The sequence below is a fragment of the Trachemys scripta genome, chromosome 2 (assembly GCF_013100865.1).
Source record: "Trachemys scripta elegans isolate TJP31775 chromosome 2, CAS_Tse_1.0, whole genome shotgun sequence".
NCBI lineage: Eukaryota > Metazoa > Chordata > Testudines > Emydidae > Trachemys > Trachemys scripta.
In genome coordinates, this window is record NC_048299.1 from 63,220,910 (window position 1) to 63,233,615 (window position 12,706).

At 43.0% G+C, this 12,706-nt stretch overlaps 2 protein-coding genes across 3 annotated transcripts in view; one reads left to right on the forward strand and one right to left on the reverse strand.

Moving 5' to 3' along the window:
• GALNT15 (polypeptide N-acetylgalactosaminyltransferase 15) overlaps positions 1-5,838 on the forward strand; it is a 35,733-nt gene extending 29,895 nt beyond the window's left edge. For both annotated transcript variants that reach the window (XM_034760732.1, XM_034760733.1), the window contains 3 exons: positions 93-194; positions 2,058-2,198; positions 4,844-5,838. In XM_034760732.1, coding sequence (XP_034616623.1) covers positions 93-194; positions 2,058-2,198; positions 4,844-4,990 — 390 coding nt within the window. In that variant the 3' untranslated portion in view covers positions 4,991-5,838. The remainder of the gene's footprint in view (positions 1-92; positions 195-2,057; positions 2,199-4,843) is intronic.
• A 14-nt stretch (positions 5,839-5,852) lies between these two features.
• On the reverse strand, positions 5,853-10,987 carry VMO1 (vitelline membrane outer layer 1 homolog). Its single transcript, XM_034760734.1, has 3 exons — positions 9,133-10,987; positions 8,926-9,041; positions 5,853-7,003 (listed from the first exon to the last, which is right to left on the reverse strand). The coding sequence occupies exons 1-3, from the start codon at positions 9,403-9,405 to the stop codon at positions 6,706-6,708; spliced, it is 687 nt and encodes a 228-aa protein (XP_034616625.1). The 5' UTR covers positions 9,406-10,987; the 3' UTR covers positions 5,853-6,705.
• Positions 10,988-12,706: the final 1,719 nt, after the last annotated feature.

The following is a 12,706-nucleotide window of genomic DNA, read 5'->3' on the forward strand; positions in this document are numbered from 1 at the left end:
AGGATACAACCCAAGCAACATTAAAAGTTAATTAAAAAACATTTCCTTTTTAACGGATTGTACTTTATTTCAGTATAAATATTTATTTGCAGCTGTACAACACTGGTGTTGGCTTCTGTGCAGATTACAGATCTGCCTGGGATGCTGCAGAAGGTCTTATTGAGCTGTCTCCTTGTGGTGACAATATTAACCAGGTATTGTATATTTCAAGCTTATGTGTACTGGCATCAAATTTAAGGCCCAGATACAGGAAGGTATTTAAGCTGGTCTCTAACGAACTTTAAGCACTGCCTTCAATAAGAGTACTCATGTGCTTTCAAGTTAAACACATGCTTATGTACTTTCTTGAATCAGAGGCTAAATGATGAACAGCTAAATTACTGCAACAATATGTCTTGCTGATTTTGTCCCATCCAAAAAATATGTTTTTTTTTTCCATTTGGGAATTAGTTCATCTGCACTGGACGCTATTAAAATATTGAGATTCACCACACTATTTACCCCACGATATTTTCAGTATTCCCTATACTAAAAATGAGAAATGTATATGACTGGACTGACACACAACAAATACTGCAGTATATTGAATTATTGCAAATGGTAAATATCAAGATTTTCATGATCTTGACTGTTATTTTTTCAATCAGTTTTTGGAAACTTAAGAAAGGGAAAAGTCATATTTTAGTTAATATAATAGAATGGTTACTTAGCACACTGCTTGACAGTACAATAATTTAAAGCAATGATTTACAATACAGTAAAAACATTCATTCATTCAAATGAAATCTCAGTAAGCAGTCTTTGTCTAATGAAAATCCAACCATCATTGTGACAGCTTTACTGTATTCTGCCCCTCATTTAAAAATGATTTCTCCTTCAACCATCTAATATGCAAAGTGTAATTTAACCAGCAACACTCCTAGGATATGTCTGTTTGTTTTCCATGACAGATATTTAAAGCTGGCTACTGTTTTTCACCTGAAATTGTTTGTACTTTTTAGGTCATTTAGATATTTAAGTATTTGATCTGCAGGCACACACAGACATCTACATTAACTAAAGTGTTTCAGTCCAGAGATTTGTGGATGCGAAAATGAAAGCCTGGTTTACATCAAGCTAAAAATGAGGTTTTTACTTTTTATCTCCATAGAGGTCAGTCAACAACACTGAGTTCTGGAATAATATTAAACAATTAGAACTCTATGCTCTGATCCTTATACACCTCTACCCCGATAGAATGCTGTCCTCGGGAGCCAAAAAATCTTACTGCGTTATAGGTGAAACTGCATTATATCGAACTTGCTTTGATCCGCCTGAGTGCGCAGCCTCCCTCCCCCTGAGCGCTACTTTACTGCATTATTTCTGAATTCGTGTTATATCGGGGTAGAGGTGTACATCCAAAACTCCCATTAAAGATAGGGGAAGTTTTGGAAGCTCAAGAAATATAAGACCATGACCTTAGATTGTATATGCAAATATTTGCGTCCTGATTGGTTTGCAAAAGTTCTGCTTCCTGATTGACTCAAAGATAGATGTTTTCCCCCTGAACTTTTAAATTCATTTCTCTTTTTGAATGCTGAGAATGAACTCAGTGGTAGTTGAAACTGTCCAGCACATGCGGATTGGGCCTATGAGTACAAAGTGATTATTTATTATTTTCAGTAGCATGGAATGGAAGACTAGGAAGTTTAGGGCAGAAATCTATCAACTCTAGAATATCTGAGATGGATTTTTCCCATATTTTGATGTCTGGGAATGTCCCACATGCCAGAGTACATTTTAAAAAAAATATTGCCTACAAATGTTATATTCTGCATCTATTCTATACATATTATCCAATCCTAAAAACCTTTACTCATGGAAATAGTCCCAGGAAAGTAGTCGTGCAAGGACTACTTGTAAGAGGATAGGTTTGCAGAATCAGGCCTATTGTGTCTCCTTCATTCATCTTGGAGTTTTATGTTAACAAACAGGAAATGATTTCGGATACTAGCAACTAAAAATGAATTGGAATGTTCTTCAACTTTATTAATGCAAACAAACCCTTCCTTTTCTAGCATTTTGAATATAACAGTATGAAGGAAATCCGGTTTGGTTCCGCTCTGCAGTTTTGCTTTGATGTCAGACATGAGAAGGTTATCCTTCAAAACTGTACACAAGAGACAGAAAATAACCAGCAACAATGGGATGTCCAGGAGGTGTGTAGTGATTTTGTCATGAAGCTAGGCTAACTGAAAACAGTCTAAAAGTTGTTGGGAAGGGGTTACCAGAAGTTTTAGAATGTGGTTTCACTGCATCACAGTTTGCATCCAAGGTATTGTGAAGCTATTTGTCTTATTCACACCAACTTCCTTATACAAATTTCGTTAAGAAAAAGAGTTAAAGCAACCATTCTATAGAACCTCATGCTCTAGATTTTTGCTGTACTAGACTAACCTATTTATTTTATAGGGGATCCTGGAATATATGAACCAGTGATTATGAAATTAACCTAAGGGCAAACCCCACCCCACTTCTGTAGGCACAAAGGACCCTTACACCAAAGGAACACGTACAAGTCCTGCTACGCAGGCTGGGAGAGGTGCAAGAGGACCCAGATTCTGGAAGCACATGAAGAAGGGGTTAGCCCCTTGCTTGTCTTGAATTGGATCTCTTTTGGGAGTAGGGTGGGGCCTTAAAATTCCCCCTCTACTGCTGTATAGGAGTATCTCCTTCTATAAGAATTCAATGGAATTCACCCAGCGAGGTAGGAAATTATCTGCAGCATGGGAAATAGTAAGGTTCCAGGACAATATATAGAACAAAGTGTTAAAAGAGATCTGGACAGATTTATGAGTGGGATTGTAAGATGGGTTGCTTGTCATGGTAGGGGGCAGGGCTCAGCAGCCCTGGGACTCACTGGTTTATGTCTTATGTTCTTAAAAGCTCATGCGGCTAGGCTTCAGACAGCTACCTGCAGGGGTCAGGAAGGGATTCCCCCACCGCTGCCAATGTATTCTGTTTTTGTTTTTTTGTCTCCTTCCTGTGAAACATCAGAGATGCCCATGGCTGGAGATTGAACACTGGACAGGGTGGGAGAGGGCTCTGAGGTGGCATCAAGCATTCTCTGTCTCGGGTGCTTGGCTGGCTGCTTCTTGCTCATGTGCTCAAGGTCTAACTGATCACCATGTGTGGAGTCGGGAAGGAATTTCCCCCCAGGTCAGATTGGTGGTGACCTTGGGGGTTTTTCACCTTCTTCTGCAGCATGTGGATGAGAGTCACTTCCCAGGATTATCTGGGTGTATATCACCTAATCATTTCCCTACCATTACAGGAGCCTCGGGCACTGGTGCATGTCGTTCCCGCCTGTTCTCTCCCAGTGGCTAGAGTTACCATATGTCCGGATTTTCCCGGACATGTCCAGCTGTTTGGTCCTCAAACCCCCGTCCGGGAGGAAATTCCAAAAAGCCGGGCATGTCCGGGAAAATAGGGAGGGGTCGTGGGGCTTGGATCCGGGCTGGAGCCACTGGGGCCAGCGCTGCTCGGCCAGGGCCAGGCTGGGCCGAAGCCGCTCGGCCGGAACCGGGGCCCGAGTGGAGCCGGGCCGGAGCCGCTGGGACCGGGGGTGCTCGGCTGGCGCTGCTCGCCCAGGGCCGGGGCCGGGCCGGAGCCACTTGGCCGGAACTGGGGCCCAAGCGGAGCCGGGCCGGAGCTGCTCGGACTGGGGTTGTGGGTGCTCAGCCGCCAGCCGGCGCCGCTCGGCCAGGGCCGGTGCTCCGGGGCCCAAGCCAAGCTGGAGTCGCTGGGGCCGGGGCTGGGGCGGGCCGGAGCCACTTGGCTGGAACTGAGGCTGGCGCCCCAGGGCCCAAGCCGAGCCGGGCCGGAGATGCCAGGGCCAGAGCCGCTCGGCCTGGGGGGCCGGACTGGGCCGCGCCTCCTCGCACCCCCCCCAGCCCGAGCCCCAACTTACCTGCTGCCTGCCTGTTTCAGGCTTCCCGCGAACATTTGATTCGTGGGAAGCAGGGGAGGGGGAGGAGCAGGGGGGCGGAGCGTTCAGGGGAGGGGACTTTGGGGAAGAGGCAGAGTTGGGGTGGGGCCGGGCCGGGAAGGGGCGGAGTTGGGGTGGGGCTGGCACGCAGGGAAGGGGCGGAGTTGGGGGGCAGGGCCCCGTGGAGTGTCCTCTTTTTGTTTTTTTAAAATATGGTAACCCTACCAGTGGCACATCATAGTCTAGTCCTCTGTGGACTGTAATACTTTGATCTAATTTCAGTTGTTGGGTTTACTGTGCAGATCCTGGGTGACGTTGGTGGCCTGGGATATACACAAAGTCAGACTAGATAATCTGGTGGTCCCTCCTGGCCTTAAACTCTGACTCGATGAACTTCCAGTTATTCCACACACAGAACAGGTGCACGGCAGTCACATGGGTACTACAGCTCTGAGTCTATTATAGTTGCAGTCATGGGGCAGTCCTGCTACCACTCTACTTCCCAAGGGGAGGATTCATTTTCCCCAGCATTGGACTAGGTTAATCTTGGCACGACATAGCCCAGCAATTTATGTTGGGGACAACATTTACCCTCTAAAAAGCAGAAGGCACTGGGGGAAGGGCTAATCTTAATAGGTGCTGAGTATGTACAACTCCCATTGGCTCAATAGGAATTATGGGTACTCACCACCTTTCAGGATCGAACCTAAGGCTTTTACAGTAATCATTAAATTTAAAGTACTACTCCAAATAAACAATCACCGATCCCTACTGATCGCATTTCTTTGTTAGAAGTTTAAAATACACATTCTGATCTTTATTGAAAGTCCTTTACTTTTTCTCCATTCCTTCTGCCCCTTTTTTGTCTTTTTGTAGGGTGGAATGATTGTCCACATCCTTTCTGGTAAATGTCTAGAGGCAGTGAAGAGTGAAGCTGAGAAGGACTTGTCCTTACATGTATGTAACAAGAATGAGAATCAGCTGTGGCGATTTGATCACTCGCATGTGCTAGATGAGAGATGACTGACAGGTCTGACTGTCTTCAAACCTCACGGTCACTTTCATTTGGGATTCAAGACACACAGATTCCTGCATGCAGAAGAAAGTTGTGTGTGTCTGCCACGGTCTTCAGGAGAAGATAGAAAGATCTTGCTTGGAAAGTCTTGCTCAAGGAATTGCAGCAGGCTCCTGGTTTAACCAACTCAAGCTAAAAATTACTATTTGTTCTCTTCAACCAGAGAATAAAAGCACTGTGAGTATCAGTAATGACTCTGCAGCTCTACTGCTGCAGAAGACAAGAAGTTTGCCCTTTTAAGGAAACTTGGAAGACAAATTGCCAAAGGGTCTCTCTTCTAAAACTTCTAAGAAAACAGCAAGATGAATCTTTGTGAAACTTTAGAAACTCTCTCAAAGGAAGTCCACCTTGTTAGGATGAGAGTTTAGCCAAGCTGTACAGTGCACTTGACCCATATAAAACAAAGTAGGTTTTGTATGTATCAAAGTAGAACATAATTACTTTTGTAAGAAATAGTTAATATATTCCTTTCCAAATACACTGAGCCAAATACCCCCCTCAGTAAGATTGCACAGTGTGTGTGAATTAGCACAGAATTGGGTTACATCTTGTTCTTGTTAAAAATTCTCATTGATGTCAATGGGAGTACAATCAGACTCTGTCTTTGGCCCATTGTCTCTCTCTGCCTTAATCCACAATCTAAATTGGATGGGACAATGACTCCAAAGAAATGGATAGATGTACAATTTCCGTGCTTTAGTTTCCTTTGGGTTTTAATAACTCCTTGTCAGCAAACTTTCCATTGTAGGCTTCAGCACACCCAACAAGAGTAGAGTACAAAAGATTTAGGAGGAAAAAAACCTCACAAACAACATGTATTTTGACATGGAATTTATTGGAGGCATTCAATTTTGGCTAATAAAACATTGAGATGAATTAATGTATTAAAGCAAAGTATCACTCAAGTTGTAAAACTTGAAAGCAGAAAATGAAAGGACTTCAGCTGCACAAGACTTTATAGCTACGTAAGAAGAGCATATTGGTGTCTGCTTCCTTTTCCTGCATCTGCTGCTAGCTACTTTAAAGAATAAGAGTGTTGACACTGTTGACTCTACACCAGAGGATTCCTATAGCCCCTTACTCACCATGGGTCTCGTAGATGATCCTCAAAAGTAACTCATCAAGGTTCTTTTACTGGGAACATGATCGTGCATCCCTTCTGACCTCAAGTCTCCCACTGAAGTTAATGGCAATTATTATAATATGAGGAATATAGTGTCAGTCTGCCTGTGTCAGACACTCTGACTTGCATGAACACTTTACCTGGAGTCCTTAAATTAGGAATGAAATCAAATAGGGCTGACACCTTCAAGTGCTTCCAAAATAGGAGGGGGAGAAGCTTGGCAAGACAGAGAGGTGATTGCAGGATGGAGCCTTTTCCTAACTACCTGGCTTTCCTTTAGATTGGCTCACAATTCATTTCCATATCAATCAATCGCAGCTTTCATACAGTCATTAAGGGAGCAGCGCATCGCTATTGAAACCTAATTTATTGCTGACTTTTTAAAAAGAGACGGAGAATGTTACTTTTACTAAGATTTAGAGCAAATTGACTTTGCAGTGGGGCTTGGCACAAGGCTGAAAATAACAGAATGTTCTGCTCAGAACAAGCCAGGTGTCAGCCTTTGGGAAATCCCATGAAAATAACATTCAACAATAGAAATCAGTCACAACAGAAGAAACGAACATCATTGAGCGCTGTGTCATCAATAAAAGCATTATGGTATGGTTCCTGTTTGGTTTCAATGCCACAAATTCCACCTCTTGTGCAGGCATTACTCCATCCACCATAATCACCAAAGCTACCGCCTGTTCCTTCTATGATAGCACCACTGCTACAGCGGAATTTGATACTGTTAGCGGCTGTATCGTCTAAAATTCCTTGTGGAACTTCAACTTTCAGCTGAAAGGCTGTTAGGAACCCTGTTGGACACCAAGTGATTCCTGACCATTGCCCAAACCTACGGGGAGAAATACAATTTAAATATATTTTTCTCTACTTGTTGCATAAAAGCCAGTGAAATGTTATTTTAATCAAGTCTGATCCATTTTTCAAATGGGAAGTATGCCAGATTTTTCTGAATTATTTTGAATGTATTATTTATTATGTGTTGAACACCAGCTGTGTTTGGACTCTGAAGAATACACAGCGGATACCATTCCTTCAACCCAGAGCTTACATTCCAAAAATAAAGTGACAGCACAATGACGGCAGGTTGAACTTATCACAAAGCAGCAAGGAGCTTTTCCTGTTTGAGGGCAGGAAAAAGTTGGAACAAAACTGAAGAAATGTGAATGTCCTGTTCACAGTGTATGTGTCAAACTCAAGAAAACCTGAGAAAGCAAGATTCACTGTAGATATATGCACACCAGAAAAAAGCCTTAAAGTAAATCTATTCACATCAATGGAAGTAAGAGGGGAATATGTTTCTTAATATCCATTAAAAATAGCTTGGAGTTTACTTTTTGTTGCCTGCAATAATTGTAAGCGTGTGCCTGGAAAAAAATTATATCCATACTTCAAAATCTGGATTTATGTTATGTCCACACTTTAAAACTTTGATATTTACATGAATATTAAGAATATCTAGAGTATTCATAATTAATGTCAACAAACATTTTGGAAGGGATATTAAACCTTGTGCTTCAGGACTCAGGCCAATCTCTAATGGTCAGAAACCAGGATTAGACCTATGCAGGGGGCATTCTCCCATCTGCCTACTGAAGGATCACTGCATGTCTTCTGAAGCACCTAGTGCTGGTCACCGTACGGGAGAAGATATTGCACACTAGATGGACCTTGGCAGTTCCTAAAATCAGGTAATATAAACCCAATAAATGGCTGAGCATTATGTATCAGTAACCCACAGATCCTTTCATACACAAATTACATTTAAAAAACAAACTCTTTACATTACATAAAGACATTGATACAAATTGAGGCATTCAAAGTTGAAACTGATAACTTGGCCCTTAAGGGGACATCATCAACTTAAAAATAATCACATTTCTGTCTGAGCATTTCCCTATTACCGTTACAAGTAATGTCAAAGACTATTGTAACTGAAAAATGAAGGGGAAATTTTTCTCTTTTTTTTTTTTTCCTGTTTCTTTTCCTTTGTGTATTTGGCAGAACTCTGTGTATAGTCACATTCACTGTTTCCCCTCTGAAGTCAGCCAGGTCCTGATCCTGTAATCAGATCTATTCGCTGGACCCGTCCACTTATGCAGTGCCCCAATGGGGTGGAAGGGTCTACACTAGTAGATCTGATTGCAGTGTCAGGGCTTAGTTACTTAGTTTCCCTTGCCTGGGCAGAACTTCTACACAACAAATATATATATATAAAATCAGGGAAATGTGATTGCCAACATTTTGGCCTCAGGAGCAGGTAAAGTACCTGGAATTACTTTTAAGTTGTTATTTTTAAAGTGACTAGATTCCAGATTGACTGTGTCCCTATAACACAAGTTGTTATAAGAAAATCGTAAAGACCAAATATTCAAGTGAGGATGAAGTGACAGTTTTAACTTTAAAGACCATCCAAACTGCGCCTGGGGCAAAAGGTAAGAAATTCAAACACAATACAAGCAATGTCTGCTATTTAAATTGTAGCCTTTTTTCTCTAAATTTTGCAAATCATGCATAATGAATACATTGAGCCAAATTCATTGGGCTATACTGGTGTTACATAGACGATAACTTGGCCGCTTCCTCGGTGGTGGTAAACAATTATATTCCCAGCATAAAAACTTAAAAAGAACAACCTGGAGGCAATAACAGGCTGCTCTCTGGTTGACAGTGTTACAAGTTCTCAGGTTCCTCCTCATCTGGTTTACTATAGATCAAACAAAATATAAAAGGTTGAAATACCATTAAACTTACTTTCCAGAATCAGATTCAACGGTATAGACAGCACTACTCGTATTGTTGTTTTTTATGCAAAATAAACGGATCCCATTTAGTGCAGTGTCATCACTAGCTCCTCCATACTCCTCCATCTAAAATATACAGAAATACAGTAAGATCATTAACAGGATAGGAACCTATTGCTCTGACAAGGGTATGGATAAAGTAATCAGGTTCAGTTACCTTTACACTATATCCCGTAGCATAGAAATGTTCTGGGCACAAATCAATCCATGTCCAAGTGCCCCAAGGTCCTCCATTACTGACATTTATTGAGCTGTAATACTTTCTGTTTGAGAAAGTGCCATTAGCGCTGATTTCTCTTTTACCAAAGACTGCGGAGACATAGGTTAAGCCAACCAAAAGGAGAATAGGAATGGCTTGCATTTTATAACAGCTGGATGAAGTAGTGCGAGCCACAGCACTAGTTTCTGCACTCTGTCCTTTATACCCCATTTTATCTCTGCCAATTTGATTAAAATAACAAATGTGTTCAAGATTGTCACATGGGAAAGTAGAACAAACAGTGTGTTTTGCAATGGTAATTTACTGGCTCGTGTTCTTAAATTAAATCTGGAAAGTCTGCAGCCCTCAGATTCTGCCCTGAATTAAATATATCAGTGCACAGTGAAATCCCATAGTCCTTCAACATAGCTTCCATTGAAGTCAATAGGAGTTTTGTCTGAGTAGGCACCTGTGATGATATGGCAATCTATGTACAGCTTATGAATGCTATTTGATATTATGAACTCTGTGTATGGTTATCAGCATTGCCAACCTCAGTGATTCAAACCCAGAATCATGATTCAGACTCCAAAAAAATCTTGAGATTGGCCAAAAAAATCATGAGATGTTTAAAAAAGATGATGATGTGTTTTTTCAGTGTGCCTTTTGACTATTGAACTGCCCCGGCCCATTCTGAGTCTGGGTGCGACAATTAGTGTTGCCCACAATCCCAAATGTATTAGGTAAGGTGATGTGGACCCTCTGGTCAGGAGCTCTCACCGCAACATCTGGTCATCCCCTGGCTAGCAGTTAATCTTGTCCCCAGCCATTTTATCAGTTCTGTCCCCACCCAGTCCCCATCAATTCCGCCTCATCCCTCATGTTCAGTCTCCCACAGTGTGCTCTACTCCTCCTGGGGTTCTTCACTCTCTCTCCCATGCCAGGTCCCAGTTCCTGTCATGCTATGAGGGGTAAGCTCCAGGGGCTCTTCACCCCCTTCTGTCCCGTCCTGGGCCAGGTGCTACAAGGGGAGAAGGAGGAGCAGAAATGATGCCCTGTCCATTTTTCTCACAGTACGAGAGGGGGGACGAGGAAGCAGGGTTGCACTGAGCTGTGGAGCTCTTTGCTCCCTCCTTCCCCTGTGAGCACGGCAAGCGGAGAGGAGAGACTCTGCTGACTTCTGGTGAGGCTGAGCTTTGTGAGGGGACTGGAGCTTCTTGCATCATTACAAGATGAGCTCCAGACATCTCTGAAATCCTGTCACTTGCACAAAACTCACAAACGTTGGCAATACTGCATTAGGCATGTATGGTGGTCTTTTCCATATTCTTCCATCACATTTCTTGTGCTATTGAGAGAGGGAGTGGGACCTGGCCGACTACCTCTGAACGTAATGGTCACTAGCGACCATCGACAACCGAACAGACCTTGCCCAAGCACAGCAATGGTGTCGCAGCAACCTAGGTAAAATCAGTCCTCTCCAGATTATCTATGGAGGACAAGAGAATGGAAAATTCCCCAGAGGGAACAAGGAGATCTGTGTGTTATGGCAGGCCTTCAAAAACACAGAGGCTGAGAAAATCAAGGGTGGAGAGAAAGGGGCTTGGCTTTCTGGGCACGAGGGAACCTTTTGATTGGCACACCAGCCAAAGTTGATGCAGGAGTCAGTGAGGAGACTCCATGATCTGGAGGAGAAGCCTGGGCTGGAGGAGTGAAGTCCAGGAGATGGGACTTGGAATTTTGAAAGGACACTGACCAATTCCCAAGGAACATTCAAAAGTGGTAAAGAAAAAAAGCACCCCTAGAATGGTTTACAGATGATTTACTATTTTACCTAAATCTGTATATCTTTTGTGCTGTCTATGAGTAAAGTGTGCTTTGTTTTAGAAATCCATCTGCAAAGATTGTGTCTGTTTGCTTCAAATATTACGTGTTCCTCAAGGGTTAAACTATAATTAATGTACCCATGAGGGTGGAGCTCTGGGGGAGGATATGCTTAAGTTGCTGGAGTGTATTGGGATGGGTTCGATACTGGTCTTGGGGCTAGGGCAGCTGGACTGTTGGGTCCCATGTATAAGAAGAGGTAGCAGGCAGAGTCTATGCCCAGGGAGTGAGCCTAGTGGCCAAAGAAAGGCCTGGAATCTATCCAGACCCAGGAGAACTTAAAAGCACACAGATTCAGGGTATGGATCCAAATACAGCAGCATATATCCAGCAAGGTGGAGTTTGACAGGTCTGTGACACCTCTCCAGCAACTAACCTCTAGAGACCACAACCTGTGAAACACCTCAAAGGCCACCTCAGGGACTTTTACCTTGCTGAATGACCACACATCTTGGACACTTATAGTAGCGATGTGCTAGCTGCGGCTTCTCGCCGCCCCCATTGGCCCGGGACGGCGAACCGCGGCCAGTGGGGGCCGCGATCGGCCAAACCTGCCGCATCAGCAGGTAAATAAAACTGGCCCAGCCCGCCAGGGTGCTTACCCTGGCGAGCCGCGTGCCGAACGTTGCCGACCCCTGGAGTAGGTGGATACAGATATTGCATATAATATTGTTACCTCTCTGCCAAGCAGTAGATGTCAGGCCTTGCAGGTCAGCTTGCCTTTGGAGGAGAAATCAGAGGTGTGGTGTATGAGTACACAAACATACACCAGTCCTGGAACAGAGGTTCTCACAGACAGCCTGCAGGCAATACCCTCTTCCAGGGTTCTCAGCCCACACACCAATGCCCAGTTTCCAGGAAACAACTCTGCCTCAAGAATGGACTGTAGTTAGAGATTAAAGCCAAGAGAAAACTCATTTGCTGCCTACCACATCTCCCCAAAAGCAATCCAGGCCCCAAAACCAACATCCCCTGGCTAGCATTTTCTTTCAAGTTTAAAATTTCCTCACAAATTAAGAAAAAGTTCTTGTAAGATGATATGTAACAGCACCATCTAGTGACCCGTCATAACAATATATATTTTGAAAAATATAATCTCCAACATTTTTAAAAAGTGATCTATAATTTATAGTAGTCACCAGAAAGCTGTATTATGCCAGGCTTCTGGATGAGGTAGAAAGGTAATCAGGAACGTTGATGATACAGAACAGATGTGAGAGGTCAGCATTGATATTCTGTTCTATTCTGGAGTGAGCCTGGGTAGTGTACAGTGCAATCTGAAGGCTGAATAAGTGAATCTCTTTCTAAACAGCTGCAATATTTCTCTGCATGGACTTTGGTGTTTACTCTCATGATGTTTACACAAAAGATAAGTTATTGCTATAAATACAAAGAGGAGAAGATAGACTTTCTACGTAGCAGCCGTGTTAGTCTGTATCCGCAAAAAGAAGAACAGGAGTACTTGTGGCACCTTAGAGACTAACAAATTTATTAGAGCATAAGCTTTCGTGGACTACAGCCCACTTCTTCGGATGCATATAGAATGGAACATATATTGAGGAGATATATATACACACATACAGAGAGCATAAACAGGTGGGAGTTGTCTTACCAACTCTGAGAGGCCAATTAATTAAGAGAAAAAAAA

Coding starts and splice junctions, on each gene's coding strand:
- VMO1 (XM_034760734.1), bottom strand. CDS start 9,405: ATGGGGTATAAAGGACAGAGTGCAGAAACTAGTGCTGTGGCTCGCACT. Junction 9,042..9,132: donor CTACGGGATATAGTGTAAAG/GTAACTGAACCT, acceptor TGTATATTTTAG/ATGGAGGAGTATGGAGGAGC. Junction 7,004..8,925: donor GTTGAATCTGATTCTGGAAA/GTAAGTTTAATG, acceptor TTCTCCCCGTAG/GTTTGGGCAATGGTCAGGAA.